The 16302-nt window shown below is 50.9% G+C and overlaps 1 protein-coding gene across 1 annotated transcript in view; it reads left to right on the forward strand.

Moving 5' to 3' along the window:
• The first annotated feature begins 2874 nt into the window (after window positions 1–2874).
• The window catches only part of niban2a (niban apoptosis regulator 2a), a 25269-nt gene continuing 11841 nt past the window's right edge, over window positions 2875–16302 (forward strand). Inside the window, exons 1-6 of the mRNA XM_062478829.1 lie at window positions 2875–3213; window positions 6408–6538; window positions 8818–8946; window positions 9301–9406; window positions 9528–9695; window positions 15318–15433. Of these exons, the coding sequence (XP_062334813.1) occupies window positions 3159–3213; window positions 6408–6538; window positions 8818–8946; window positions 9301–9406; window positions 9528–9695; window positions 15318–15433 (705 nt within the window). The 5' untranslated portion in view covers window positions 2875–3158. The remainder of the gene's footprint in view (window positions 3214–6407; window positions 6539–8817; window positions 8947–9300; window positions 9407–9527; window positions 9696–15317; window positions 15434–16302) is intronic.

Consider the following 16302-nt stretch of genomic DNA (forward strand, 5'->3'; position numbering starts at 1 on the left):
AAAGACATTTTGTGATATTCTTATTCCTATCTTTCTGGAATAATTTGCATACGCCTGTCAAAGGGAATGGAGATCCGCGTTATCGCTGCCCATCCCCCTTCAACCCAGGCTGCTGCTGCGCGTGCTGCAGAGGGCCCTGCGTGTCGCGCTCCTTCCCTGCGCACGTTCACGCTCTAAACCAATCCCAGCCAAGCGACTCAGCATCACCCGAGTCAAACAGAGCGCAGGTGCTGACTGCGTATCTGGTGGGTGGGTGGCAGTCTGTTTATTTAGGGTTTTGTTATGGAATATTCAATCCACCTGGAGACTCCTCTTTTGCGAATAAGATTACCCAACAATAATATTTTTTTCAGATCTGTATTTACATTTGTCCATTGTCCAAATCATTTATTAAATTTTGATTCGTGGTTAACCACTTGATTGAGGTAATCTACTTCACGTTACAATGACGCCATGAATTCGTTCCCTTCTGAGACCCTGGAAGGTGGAAGTTGATGACTCGGCTGTCTCATCGCGTTGACTAGAATTCGGGCAGTTGCGTTACTACATATAGCACGGCTCGTGCGCTTGCGTGCGTGCGTGAAGATACAACCTGATCAATACCCTGGGGAATCTAGCAATTACATGTTATATGCTTCTCACATACCGTACATTACAGCTTTGCTACACCGTCTTTCATACGTCCTAAATCAATAGACACCCGAGAAGAGCACCGTTTTGGGGCTTCTGTCATCTAAATAACCCCGGTTGAGGCCTTGCCTTCTCCAATCAAAGACATAAATAACCGCACGCAGATTACATCATAAATCCTGATGTTTGACTCACCGAACAGAAATAGGCTTATTGGTTATCCAATTATTATACAATTGGCTATCCTTATTATTATTAATACCTAGGCCTAGGTTATTTGTGGGTTTTGATTCATATAGTAATAATAACAATATTAACATTTAGCCTACTTCACATTTTACTCACATTACTATGGTGTTTGGTTTACTATTAGCCTAAATCTTGTTCATCCTGTGTCACCGAGCGCCCAGATTTGAATACATTCCTGTATCATACAACAGTCGTATATCATGCTTTGACAGTTAAACCTGAAAACAGACATCGATGTCTGTTAGCTAAGACCTCTGATTTCTGCAATTCTTAAGGCCCAATAATTAGGCCTATAGGCTCAATTGGAATTTGCTTGAATCTGTCCTACAACGAAACGACGTTTCCATCGATAATACGAATGATGAACACATCCTGGGAGAGTAGCCTCTGATACCTCAGGTTAGTAAATGCGGACAGCAATGTCAGAGATCTTGATGTCTATTCTGTTGTCCAAGAGAAAACTGTCCACTATTCACCACGACTGGACCATACATGGCCTAATCGCTATACTGGCTCACAAACCAAAACTGTAACTACAGTCTGCTTTCTCATGAGTTATAATATTTTTTTAAGGAACGTTGCCTGGTCCTCCGGTGATCCATCACAGGGGTGAGGCTTTGCTGAAACAGGGGAATCCCTTCAGCGCTTTCAGCCAGCGCGAGAACATGAATCTAGCCTACAACCTCATTGATATCTTCAAAATGAGACCTTGATAAAATAGCCTACTAAACATTAGAGCCTATTCCCACGCTGTTATAGGGTATAGCCTAATCATTACGCTAGGTGACATAGGATCTCGATTCAGAATTAAAGAATGGGCGTATCTGTTGGTTATATATTTCCACAGAGACACCGTGTAAAACATAATTCTCGATTTGTTTCATGGACCGCCGGGCGCTCAAATGACACACGCCCTGGTCAAGTCCGTCTGAACAGAATTGCGCATCGCTGTGGCCCACGGAGTACTCCCTGCTATAAGACTAAAGACCATCATATACTGCGGTTGTACGCTACAATGGTCCCATAGGCGCATCCTGGAGGAAAAAGGCGCACCACACTGACGAATCCGCCGCCAGTAGAAAGCATCCCATTAATCCTACCATCAGGATTTAAAACCAATTGACAATGATGCTAATAAATGGAAAATGGTATTCTTACTTTCTCCGACCACCGCCTTTAATCCAATGGGTGCCATGATGTTCCGGTGTGTTAAAACCGTATGTCTCCCTTTACCTCCCTCTCTCCAAAACTGTAAAGTGGCCTACTCCGATTTCTCCGTTCGAGCGAATGTGCACACCTCACATGAGCGCGGACTGCGGACACTTGAATCAGAGACGTCACTTTCGTATCCCTCCGCATCCCACACACGGGGCTCTATTATCGTTTATTCTGGGCCTACTTTGTGTCGTTTTCACTATGATTTTTTGACATTTTAATGTACACTCTCTCACTCTAAAACGAAATGTTTCATGATCATGTGGATACAATTGTTATTTTGTTAAATAAATGCATACTTCAGATTAAACAAACAAACTACAATCTTCCGCAGTGGTTCTAACTTTTGCCTCTGTGATTTATTCCACAAGGTGGCAGTGTGCACCTTCATAATTTAAATCTGTGAAACCTACTGGGATTACGGTGAAGGACAGGTAAAACGGACTAAAACTTTATTCTGTTTTTACAAACCCGCCAAACTCCAACAGGATGCATCGTAACGTGAGTGTCTCTATCATGAGTCATATCAGCTGACCAGTCCAAATGTAACTTTTTTTCTCCTGATTTAGCTAATGAGAGAAGGCTATAGAAATACTACGCAAACATTTGGTTGTTAATCAATTCAAAGTCAAGCATTTGCTAAAGATCAAATCTAAATGTCAAAATGTCCTCAAAGTTATAACAAAATGACTAGTGCTACCTTAGCTGCCGCACCCTTAGTTGAACACTGATGTTTCTCAGAGGGTGTGTCTTGTGATGAACCAGTCCTCTGTTCACGAGGCTCACTACCCTTCCAGGCTACAAGCGCTCCGTCGCTAAGGTAGTACAGTCTTGAACTTCTGTAGCAACCAATGGTCGCGACAGTCAACTTTCTACCCCGGAGCCAAGTTAGCGTACAGAAGCGACAAACCTCCGAGTTAGGGTTCAGTCCTGGAGTTGTAGATCGTCTTGTTTTGTCTTTACAAGACTCAAGATAGTTCAGTTGGTATTGGGCAGCACGTCTTGTTGGCCCCTTGCCTTGGGGTGACTATTGGTGTGGACAGTTGGTTCACCTCACATCAAACATGGGGGATGTAATTTCGACTCACCTTGACGAGAATAAACGAGAGATGATTACTGGTAAGTAGCGCAACAACAAAATACATGATGAATGCCTATTCAAACTTAAACGGGGTTAGTATTTTCATGTTTTTGGGCATTTTACTTTTGCATATTTTTCAGTACCCTACTTTACAGACGTGTTAAGGCGTGTTATGTGTTCTGTCTAAAGCGTTTCCTACCCCATGTTATTACTGGCTGTGCTCAGACGCCAGACACTGGGCATACGTCTGTATCCCTCGAAAGTTGCGGGCTTGGTTTATATTTAGTAACTTTAGAGTTGACTGCATTGTAATGTCAGCCATGCACCTCCACCCGAGAGGAAGCCCAACATGAAAGATCTTATTGCTCAGGGACATAATAACTACTTTCCAAGAAAGAGGCTTAATCATAATGTTTAAGGAGAGCCCGTTGGTCTTCGGTAGGTAGCATGGATTTAGTTTTGGTCGACAATGAGTTAGAGGGGATGAATAGTATTGTTTCATGACATTTTCCTTAAAAACATTTATTTTCATGTGGTTCTTCGTGTTTTTAGAGTGATTCAACCATGAGTAACACGACCTGTTGTAGTTACTGAACCAGTTCTTCAATCCAACACTTCTGGGTTTTAGTTCTGAGTCAGCTGAGATCTGATAACTCAGACCGCTAGTTTTCAATGGAACAAGGCTGTGTGTGTGTGTGTGTGTGTGTGTGCGTGTGCCTGTGGTGTGTGTGTGTGTGTGTTTAGAGTGGTGTATCCCTGCCATTCCCTCAGCAGCAATACCAGTGTGTTTGTGTGTGTCTTTGTTTGAAGTGTGTCGTCCAGGCTGGCTGCGGAGGATCACTGCTTTTTCCTTCAGTTGAAAAGAGAGAGAGAGGTGTGAGAGAGTGCAGGTAGAAACATGTCCTGGTATTAACAAGCAGAAATCCACCTCTCTTTTATTACCCCTTTCTTTCTCTCTCCCTCCCACTTTTCTCCCCCTCTTTCCTCTTCCCTTTTGCTCCAGATTGTATGTTGTTCTATCGGTGTAGTTACACAGAAAACCCTTTCTATAGTTCAGGGAAATGAAAACGCAATTATTCCCCCTCATCTCTGCCCCCCCCCTTCTTTCTCTCTTTCTCTTTCTTGATGTCTCTACTTGGTCAACCCCTCCTTTCTTTCTCTACATTCAATTAGCATGTAAGGCAAACCCAACCCAACTCCTCACTGTTTAAGGTTTGTTAACAATGTGTGTGTGGTAGATTAGTCAGCACCTCTGTTTGGGAGGAGTGTTTAGAGTAGTTAGCCACTACAGGGAGGTGTCTCTGGATTTGCTGTGAGAGCACATTCTCGCCACCTGTCAACACATCCAGTGTGTTTCTCTACCCTCCCTAAAGTGAGTCAGTCAGATGTCAGTGAAGGTCCTGACGTGGGCCTCGCTGCCCCCTCGCTGCCCCCTCCCTCACTGCTACATGAAGCTGGTTGCTGTCTGGACGTCCGGCTGGGTCCAGTCTGTGCTAGTCTCACACACTCCTCACAAGGTCCAGCTCCAGTGGAAACAGGAAGGGTTGATGGTCTGACTGTCTTTCTCTCCCCCCTCCTCCCGTTCTTTCTCTCTTTCTGTCTCTCTCTCCTTTTATCTCTGTCTCCTCTCTGTCTCTTTTTCACTGATGAAAGGAGGAGGCAGAGTTGACTCACAAAGACACAAGACACAGTGGAGTCTATCTCACTTTATCAGCCTCTCTCTCTCTCTCTCTCTCTCTCTCTCTCTCTCTCTCTCTCTCTCTCTCTCTCTCTCTCTCTCTCTCTCTCTCCCTCTCCCTCTCCCTCTCCCTCTCCCTCTCCCTCTCCCTCTCCCTCTCCCCCTCCCCTCCCCCTCCCCCTCCCCCTCCCCCTCCCTCTCCCTCTCCCTCTCCCTCTCTCTCTCTCTCTCTCTCTCTCTCCCTCTCTCTCTCTCTCTCTCTCTCTCTCTCTCTCTCTCTCTCTCTCTCTCTCTCTCCTCTCTCCCTCCATCCCTCCCTCCCTCCCTCCCTCTGTGGTCTCTAGTATCTCTTCAGTCTCTTCCAGTCCCAGACACAACACAGGTGTCCAGTAAGAGAAGCCACAGAGTAGATGTGGGCAGTGATGACATCACCTGATGACATCACCTGATGACCCCACCTGATGACCCCAGATGACCTCAGAAGATCACTTCCCTCCCTCCCTCCCTCCCTCCCCCCGTTCATCCGGCCATGTCAGGCCTTTCCTTCCTGCCGTCCTACAGTCGACCTGCTTCCTCCTTCCTGCGGCTCCAGACTCTAGCCTCCAGACTCTAGCCCCCAGACTCTAGCCTCCAGACTCTAGCCCCCAGACTCTAGCCCCCAGACTCTAGCCTCCAGACTCTAGCCCCCAGACTCTAGCCCCCAGACTCTAGCCTCCAGACTCTAGCCTCCAGACTCTAGCCTCCAGACTCTAGCCCCCAGACTCTAGCCCCCAGACTCTAGCCCCCAGACTCTAGCCTCCAGACTCTAGCCTCCAGACTCTAGCCCCCAGACTCTAGCCCCCAGACTCTAGCCCCCAGACTCTAGCCTCCAGACTCTAGCCCCCAGACTCTAGCCCCCAGACTCTAGCCTCCAGACTCTAGCCTCCAGACTCTAGCCTCCAGACTCTACCCTCCAGACTCTAGCCTCCAGACTCTAGCCCCCAGACTCTAGCCTCCAGACTCTAGCCTCCAGACTCTAGCCTCCAGACTCTAGCCCCCAGACTCTAGCCTCCAGACTCTAGCCCCCAGACAGCTGAGCTGTGTGCAGGGACTGTAGGAGACCTCTCTGAGTCTCTCCAGCAGTGGAACCAGGCTTCAAGGTCTGTGGATATGCAAACTCCTGTCAGGAGTCTCGTTGATACCGGTTATCGTGAGCTGCTTTGACCATGAAAGGCATCTCTCGGATGAACTTGTGTGCTATCTATCGCTTGTTTTCATTTGCCTTTTAAAAAAGAACTTTCCATAAGAGACTGATAGAGGGTAATGAAGCTGCAGTAATCTGAGTTGTCCTCACAGAGTGTACTGTACAGTCACTTCCATCTGTCTTGTGTTGTCCTTAGTGAGATGACTGTTCAGGCTGTAGTGATCCATGGTAACTATTGTACTGAGTTGATGATTTGAGGTTATTCTGTTACCTTACTGTATACAAAACTGTTAGTGTGTGTGTTTGTATGAACGTGTTTACATGTGTGTGTCCTACACGTCTGACCGCCCCCCCCCCCCCCGTGTGTCCAGCTCGTACCAGGGAGGTGACGGAGGACTTCGGCCGGCTGTACGAGCAGCAGTACGCTGTGGCGCTCTTCAACAGCGTCCGCTACGAGATCGAGGGAGGGGGAGGGGGCCAGCCCCAGCTGCTGCACCGCAAGGCAAGAGGCCACGATCACCACTCTCCTCCTCTTTCTCTCCTCCTCCTCTTCCTCACCTCCTCAAATCAAATCAAATTTATTTGTATAGCCCTTTTTACACGCAAGCATGTCACAGAGGGCTTCACATATGCCCATAGAACTGCCCCTCAACCAACCTAAACCCTCAAGGAAGACAAGGAAAAACTCCCAAAAAAACAGGAGAAAAAATGGAAGAAACCTTGGGAGGAGCAATTCAGAGAGGGATCCCCTCCTCCAGAGACGGTTGGTGAGAGAGAGGAGCAGAACACAGGCTAAACATAGTCATACAGTGTTGATGGGTTTTTAAAACACCAAAATCCATTATTCAACTTTATAGATGTAGGACAGGACCGGGAGACTCGCGACCAGGTCCAGCGTTGGCTGACCGACGACCAGGCAGGTGCTGACAACTCAAACCCCCCACACCACAAGGGATGTGTGTGGGGGGGGACAGAGAGAGGAGAGCAGGGATTAGAGAATGCCAGGAGCAGCTAACAGTTACAGTCATAATAGAATGAGATCCCCACCGGTCAAGTGTGGACTGGTGCAGCAATTTAACAGAGCAAAAAAGGGGAATTTGATGCAACCCCACACACCAAGACAGCGACAGCCCCCCTCATTTGGAACATGAAATCTGTTCCAGGGGAAGAGAACTCTAAAATAAGTTATACTTAAAGAATAAGGATGGAAACAACCCGTCCCCCGTTGCCTCCAACTAGTAACATACTTACCTTTAACAGTCGTAGAATTGACTAAACAATAACGTTTTTAACCTAATTTTAAATGTCGAAACAGTATCAGACTCCTTAATTGAGACGGGTAATTTGTTCCAGAGAAGAGGTGCTCTATATGAGAACGCCCTACCTCCTCCTCTTCCTCTCCTCCTTTCTCTCCTTTCTCCCTCCTCTTCCTCTCTCCCTCCTCTTTCTCTCCTCCACATCCCTTCTTTCTCTCGCTCCATCTGCCCCTCAGCACAATGCTGCGCTCTCTCCCTCTCTCTTTCTCTCTCTCTCTCTCTTTCTTTCTCTCTCCTTCATACCATCTGCCTCTTTGTAATCATTCTCTCACTCACTCAACTTGGCACAGCATTACAAATGTGCCACAAAATCAACCAATCGGAAAATTGGAGAAGGTCGAGTCTGATTCGCTGTTTCGTCTCCAAACACAACGCTTCTTGCTGTTGTCACCATTCGATTCTGTCAAATCTGGTGTCTGGAAATCTAAAATCCCTCTCTTTCGTCTTCTAAGTGTTGTGATTGGAGATGAAACAGAACGTACCATCTAATGTTCTCAGATTGGTTGATTTTGTGGCACATTTGTAGCGCTGGGCCAAGTTGAGACAGCATGCAGGCAAGGTTGAGCTTGCAGAGTGGAGAGGTTTCTAAGGATTCAGCCAAACATGCAAATACATTAATTGAGCACGAGAAGCAAACTATGTTCCACCGTGTTCCAGATCTCCCAGTGCTCTCTCAGGAACGAGACGGAGAAGCAGCGCTGTACCTGAGAGCGCTTTAGCCGTGTGGCCCTCAGCTCCGTGTGGCTCTGAGCTCCGTGTGGCCCTCAGCTCCGTGTGGCTCTGAGCTCCGTGTCGCTCTCAGCGCCAGCTCACTGGAGGGAAAGTGGAGCACGTTTCACACATGAACAGCCACGCTGTTAACAATGTTACAGCAGTTCCTCTTCTCTGCACAGGATGGAGCTTCTCTCTCACACACACACACACACATTCACTGACACACACACACATACACACACACACACATTCACTGACACACACACACATACATACAAACAGGCACACACGCATAACTACACACAGACAAACAAACATGCAGATTTTGGTCACACACTGATAACTTATCCAACTGTCACTGCAGGAACTCAGCTAAAACCACTGTAACCAAGCTTTGCTAGTTAGCGCCTCAAAGCACACAAACACTTTCCTTTTCTCCTGCTTCCCTCTCTCCCTCCCTCTCTCCCTCCCTCCTTCCTTCCTCCCTCAGATAGGATTAAGCTGTTTGAGTTTCAGTATTTGATCTAAGACAGGAACTCAGACAGGAACTGTGAAAACAGAGTGGATGGCGTGTGCTTGTGTAAACACTCTACAGCCCTCGATGTTGTTAGTCTCCACCCCTCCACTGTCTCAGACAGGACTGTGGCCGTCAGGACCTGTGTCATGTTGTCACACTGGACACTGTACAGGACCTATGACTGTGCCTGGTAGTGGTGTTGGACTCACTGTGGTTCTGTGTGCGTGGCATCAGGACCCTCTGGAGGGCAAGTCCATCTTCTCCGGGGGCCTCTTCCAGTATCTGGAGGAGAACAAGAAATGGAGGAACCGTTTTGTCTACGTGGACGACACCTACCAAATCAGCTTCTACGAGAACAAGCAGGTAAGAATCCCCCCAGGCAATCCCCTCCCTCCCCCCCTCCCTCCCTCCCTCCCTCCCTCCCTCCCTCCCTCCCTCCCTCCCTCCCTCTCCTCCCTCTCCTCCCTCCCCCCCTCCCTCCCTCCCCCCCTCCCTCCCTCCCTCCCTCCCCCCCTCCCTCCCTCCCTCCCTCCCCCCCTCCCTCCCTCCCTCCCCCCCTCCCTCCCTCCCCCCCTCCCTCCCTCCCTCCCTCCCCCCCTCCCTCCCTCCCTCCCTCCCCTCTCAGGGACAGCAGACATGCTCTGTAGAGAAGGTTCCAGGTTAATCGTCCGTGTGAGTAAAGTTTGGTCGTGTGGTGCCTCCCTCCACTTCCTCCAGGCTCACGACCGAAGCCTGCGCCCCAAGGGCACCCTCAGCTGTGCCGGCTACAAGGCCCTGACGTCCATGGAGGAATACACCCAGCTGCTCAACACCAGCCTGCCAGGTGGGGGGGGGGGGAGGGGAGGGAATCGATGAATACTATGATCCATTCCATCTCAAGTGAGGTGATTTCGGGTCAATAGATCATACATGTAAGTATTGTAACGTGTGTGTTCTTGTCTCAGGTGTGAACGGCAAAGTGGGCAGCGGTGCGGTGGTGAGGTGTGCCACCCAGTTCCCCCTGATCCTCTGGCACCCGTACGGCCGGCACCACTACTTCTGCGTCCTCACAGAGAAGGAGCAGAAGAAGTGGCACGCTGTCCTCCAGGATTGTGTCCGGCACAGCAACAACGGTAACACACACACAGCAACCACGGTAACACACACACACACAGCAACCACGGTAACACATACACACACAGCAACCACGGTAACACATACACACACAGCAACCACGGTAACACACACACACAGCAACCACGGTAACACACACACACAGCAACCACGGTAACACACACACACACACAGCAACAATGGTAACACACACACACAGCAACCACAGTAACACACACACACACAGCAACCATTGTAACACACACACACACACAGCAACCACTGGAACACACACACACACACACAGTCTAGACTATAGAGAGAGTGTATGTGCACTAGACCAGAGAGAGAGAGATGGTGTAGCTGAACTTCCAGGACCATGTGAACGGCTGGATTAACAACGTCAGCTATTATGAGTCATTCAACCCCCCCCCCCCACACACACACCCCAGCCCCACCCCGACCAATTACCTCTCCCCTCCGCCATTGTTCAGAAGTCATGTAGGGGTGTGTGTGTGACACACATACCTGCCTCTTCGGGTCCCACCAGGGCAGGTGACTGACAGTCAGGAATGTGTCTCTGGGCCAGTCCTGGAGTCTTACCGGCCGTCTGCTCTCTCTCCGGCGGCCTGCTCCCTGAGGGGGCGAGGCGGGGCGGGGCGGGGATCGACTTGACGTGAACCCGGGGAAAGTCTCAATCACTCTTGGCTCCCAGCCTGGTGGATCTGTGGAGCATCTGTCCTGAATGAGCTGACCTGGGGAAAGGTCCAGTCACCTGGAGAGAGACAGAGTGGTTAGAGGACTGTCCAGTCACCTGGAGAGAGACAGAGTGGTTAGAGGACTGTCCAGTCACCTGGAGAGAGACAGAGTGGTTAGAGGACTGTCCAGTCACCTGGAGAGAGACAGAGTGGTTAGAGGACTGTCCAGTCACCTGGAGAGAGACAGAGTGGTTAGAGGACTGTCCAGTCACCTGGAGAGAGACAGAGTGGTTAGAGGACTGTCCAGTCACCTGGAGAGAGACAGAGTGGTTAGAGGACTGTCCAGTCACCTGGAGAGAGACAGAGTGGTTAGAGGACTGTCCAGTCACCTGGAGAGAGACAGAGTGGTTAGAGGACTGTCCAGTCACCTGGAGAGAGACAGAGTGGTTAGAGGACTGTCCAGTCACCTGGAGAGAGACAGAGTGGTTAGAGGACTGTCCAGTCACCTGGAGAGAGACAGAGTGGTTAGAGGACTGTCCAGTCACCTGGAGAGAGACAGAGTGGTTAGAGGACTGTCCAGTCACCTGGAGAGAGACAGAGTGGTTAGAGGACTGTCCAGTCACCTGGAGAGAGACAGAGTGGTTAGAGGACTGTCCAGTCACCTGGAGAGAGACAGAGTGGTTAGAGGACTGTCCAGTCACCTGGAGAGAGACAGAGTGGTTAGAGGACTGTCCAGTCACCTGGAGAGAGACAGAGTGGTTAGAGGACTGTCCAGTCACCTGGAGAGAGACAGAGTGGTTAGAGGACTGTCCAGTCACCTGGAGAGAGACAGAGTGGTTAGAGGACTGTCCAGTCACCTGGAGAGAGACAGAGTGGTTAGAGGACTGTCCAGTCACCTGGAGAGAGACAGAGTGGTTAGAGGACTGTCCAGTCACCTGGAGAGAGACAGAGTGGTTAGAGGACTGTCCAGTCACCTGGAGAGAGACAGAGTGGTTAGAGGACTGTCCAGTCACCTGGAGAGAGACAGAGTGGTTAGAGGACTGTCCAGTCACCTGGAGAGAGACAGAGTGGTTAGAGGACTGTCCAGTCACCTGGAGAGAGACAGAGTGGTTAGAGGACTGTCCAGTCACCTGGAGAGAGACAGAGTGGTTAGAGGACTGTCCAGTCACCTGGAGAGAGACAGAGTGGTTAGAGGACTGTCCAGTCACCTGGAGAGAGACAGAGTGGTTAGAGGACTGTCCAGTCACCTGGAGAGAGACAGAGTGGTTAGAGGACTGTCCAGTCACCTGGAGAGAGACAGAGTGGTTAGAGGACTGTCCAGTCACCTGGAGAGAGACAGAGTGGTTAGAGGACTGTCCAGTCACCTGGAGAGAGACAGAGTGGTTAGAGGACTGTCCAGTCACCTGGAGAGAGACAGAGTGGTTAGAGGACTGTCCAGTCACCTGGAGAGAGACAGAGTGGTTAGAGGACTGTCCAGTCACCTGGAGAGAGACAGAGTGGTTAGAGGACTGTCCAGTCACCTGGAGAGAGACAGAGTGGTTAGAGGACTGTCCAGTCACCTGGAGAGAGACAGAGTGGTTAGAGGACTGTCCAGTCACCTGGAGAGAGACAGAGTGGTTAGAGGACTGTCCAGTCACCTGGAGAGAGACAGAGTGGTTAGAGGACTGTCCAGTCACCTGGAGAGAGACAGAGTGGTTAGAGGACTGTCCAGTCACCTGGAGAGTGCGTCAACACCTTCCCATCATGCTCTGTAAATACACACTCCTGACCGACACCACGCCCTGGGTGGATCTGACCAGCACACACACACACACACGCACGCACACACACACACACTGTAACCAGGCGCTGACATGCTGCTTGTCCTGCATAGGGCGTAATCAAAAGCTTTGAAGTACAATCCACATGAACCTACTATTGTGATTGATTTAAACTTATCCTTCTGATTAATGACACTGCATTACTCATCTTGGCAGGGACATTGTCTTAAAACGTTCCCCCTGCTTTTCAGTAGTCCTCTATAAGTGAGAGCACAGCAGCTGCAAGACCAGCATGACCAGCAGAAATGAAGAGGCTCTCAGAATGTTCTCTCCTAATGTCCCCCTCGACCTGTCTGGACATGCTCAGTAGCTTACTAGGTTTCTTCATAACTCTTGTGGTCCTGTCTTTTTTGATAGCCCCCCCCCCCCACACACACACACACCCTGTCCACTGCCCCCCCCCCCCCCCCACCTCCTTGATGATGTCATGAGGGTGTACAGAGGAAAGCCAGATCCCAGAACCCCCTCCTCCCCATTCCCCCCCTCCTCCCCATTCCCCCCCTCCTCCCCCTTCCCCCCTTCCCCCCCTCCCCCCCCTCCCCCCTCCTCCCCCTCCTCCCCCTCCTCCCCCCTCCTCCCCCTTCCCCCCCTCCTCCCCATTCCCCCCCTCCTCCCCCTTCCCCCCCCTCCCCCTTCCCCCCCTACTCCCCCTTCCCCCCCTCCCCCAGGAGATGAATGATTTTAGGAAGTGACACCTCCTCTGAACAACAGCTTCTTTTTTCTGCTTGAGCCACACACACACACACCGGTAGCAACACTTCATAAAGTACTGTTTGCTTGCGTGGTTGCTGACTGAGTAGGGGCCATTATTGGGTGTACTTCAGAAGCAGAGGTGCATTGTGGGAAGGCTGTGTCTTCATGGTGATGGTTTAGTCAAAGCGGATGCCATGATTGGCGGATGCTTGGTCTATGCCAGGCGTGTGGGTGAGGTGAGGTGCAGGTCGAACAGTAACTGAGATGAAAAAAGGCTCCTGAAGAGAAGCTCTGCAAAGGAAGACTGTTCACCCTGCTGAGACAACACACACACATGAAAATACACACACACACACACTCTCACACATGAAAATACACACACACACGTACTCAAACATGAAAATACACGTGGTGGTTGGAAGTTTTTGCGACCTCACCCGGTGACAGAACACTGGTTGTCGTTCAGTAATCTAATAGTTGTCACCTGTACTTACTGTAACACAGGGACAGGAAGTCACAAGGTCTCCTGTATTTGAAAAGAATCTTCCGGAACATTCCGGTCTCCGTCTGTCGTCTCCTACCTGTCACCATCATCCTGATTCAGGATTGGCTGGTGGGTGGAGATGTGCCGTCACGTGATTGGTCAATGCGGTCATCTTGAGCGCGGCATGTCTCCCGCAGAGAGGGGAATCTCATTGGCCATCACACACACACACACACCGTGCAGAGTTAAGCCTGAGACGGAAATGCCTCCAATACGGCGACCATGCTAAGTGTTACCACATGTTCTATTTACAGAGCTACGCACACATGCACGCACACACACGCACACATTTTCCCATGCCAGGCAGTCTGCATCCTGTCTCCGTCTCCAAGACACTCAGAGCTGTAAGAGAACTGATCGCTTTGAAATCTGAGAGGGATTTGAAACAAATCATGACTTATTGTCTATAATTCACACTGTGTGTGTGCGTGTGTGTGTGAGGGAGAGAGTTTGACATGCGTTCTACATGTGCACCACAGTAGACGACCTCGTGGAAGCCCAGGTACCATATTTCCCTGAGGGCTCGCTGGGTTTAGCTCAGCTCTGCATCCTGTCCTGGTGACCCGCCTGTCTGGGCCTCCAGCCAGCCTGTTCCAGCTCTGCAGCCCTGGCTGGCACACACCAAGCAGTAAATCCAGTGCACCCATGGGCACATTGGACGTGTGACAGCAGGCCAGGAACCACATGATGTCGTCTAACTGCTTGGGGGGGAGGGAGGGGGGGAGGGTTGGGTTAAAAGGACATGATATGAATCGTGAGGAATCATAATAATATCAACGCTTAAGAAAGGATCCCTTTGTTTGTGTCTTTCTGGATGATTCTGCGAACCCTCCACCCACAGAGAGACCATGGCCTCCACCCACAGAGAGACTCTCCACCTGATTGGTGGAGAGTTTGCTGGGGTTCACTGCAAGACAATAACTCACAGCTGCCTTGTGTAGCTATCACGTGAACTGTGTGTGTGTGTACGGCCCCTGAGGACTGTGTGTGTGTGTGTGCGTGTGTGTACGGCCCCTGAGGACCATGTGTGTGTGTGTGTGTACTGCCCCTGAGGACCATGTGTGTGTGTGTGTGTACGGCCCCTGAGGACCATGTGTGTGTGTGTGTGTGTACGGCCCCTGAGGACCATGTGTGTGTGTTTCCTATACAGCTTCTTCCTGTCCTGTTGTCATATGGCGACACACCTGCCAGAAGCGTGTGTAGTAGTCGTATACCTGTCATCGCCGCGGCGATGCGTTGTCGTCAGACAGAGGTTGCCGGCAGACAGACCCTGGCCTTGACGGGGCTGTTTTCACCACGTAAACAAAAAGGACCCCGGCGATGACGCGGGGCTGTCTCGCCGAGAGCGGCCCCGTGCTGTACGGCTTGTCCCTCTGCTGTCTCATGGAGGGGGGGCCCCGCGGCGACGACCCAGCCGGTCGACACTGGGCCACTTCCTGTTTTGGTGATGACACGGTGGTTCAGTCAGGGCTGGGCTTCCTGTGCAATCCCCTGCTGCTATATTTACCTCTAGCTAACGACACCGGGATTATTATTAGGCAACAGCTAGCGGCTATCACCCCCAAAAAACAAACTTTTTCCCTTCCTTAAAATATACATTTGGAATAAAGCTTAGTTAAATTGTCTCTGACATAACTAATGAAGACTGTAGGAAGGTATGTTTAGTTGTATAAAGATTTGGTTAGAGCGCCTTTCAAAACCAAAGTTGCAAGGTTTTGTCCAGCGCAAGAAATAATATAAGAAGAGAGAGATTAAAACCTGCAAAGTGCTCACAAACCATGTGAATTTAGAGGCTTAACTATCCAACACAGTGACCCACAACATCCCAGCCCCACCCTCCCTCCCGACCTCCGCTCCGCCTCACCCCTGCTCTCCTGCCCCCTACAGGCCTGTTGGAGGACTGCAAGGTGCGGACACCGGCGTTCACCGACACGGTGAGGCTCCACCGGCAGCGCCACGGTCACTACGGAACCTGGGACCTGATGTGTGGAGCGCCCCCGCAGGTGAGGCTAGGGACTGCAGCCTGGTGCTCTGGTCACCACACAGTCCATCTCACACACTCCGTCTAGAGCTGGGCTCTCCGACCCTGTCTCTGCAGAGCTCGCTGCAGCTGCCTGGAGCCTTGGCTCCAGCCACACTTCAACACTTGTTACCTGATCAACCAGCTAGTCAGCCAATCAGCAGGCCAGCCTCCATTGGTGCCTGTGGTTATTAAATATGAAGAAGAAAGCTAATGCTTTGGGCAGAATGTACTCAGCAACCTTGGTGTATTTGACCAGATGTGTGTGTGTGTGTGTGTGTGTACAATAACCACACAGCCCCCAGATCTGACACATATCTGCACACCAAGTATGAGTCAAGACCTCCTGGTCTCAACCTCAAACACACACACACCACGCACACACACACCACACACACACACACACAATCACCCAAACATCATTAGAAACCCAAACACACACACAGGATGAGTCACTCCCACCAAGCTCATCTTCTCTCTCACGTTCAGCCAGCCATCACTTCCTCCTCCCCCCCCTCCTCCCAGATGGCCTCTGGGGGAGGGGGAGGAGGAGGAGGAGGAGGAGGAGGAGGAGGAGGAGGAGGAGGAAGTGGAGTAGAACATGCTATAGCTTGGCTCTCCCCACCCAGCCCTCCACCCTTCCCTCCTGTAAGGTAACCTGAGCTCCACCCGCTGGGCTGAAAGGAGCCCTCAGTGCAGGCATGGGGGGGGGGGCTAGCCGTATCCACCTCACACCCCTGGACAGGGCGGACCCAAGCCCCCCTGCCGGCCCCCCTGCCGGCCCCCCTGCCGGCCCCCCGGGGGGAGAACAGAGGCTCCTTGTGAGCAGTCACCTGCCTGCCTCCCTCGCCC

This window comes from Osmerus eperlanus, chromosome 14, assembly GCF_963692335.1.
Source record: "Osmerus eperlanus chromosome 14, fOsmEpe2.1, whole genome shotgun sequence".
NCBI lineage: Eukaryota > Metazoa > Chordata > Actinopteri > Osmeriformes > Osmeridae > Osmerus > Osmerus eperlanus.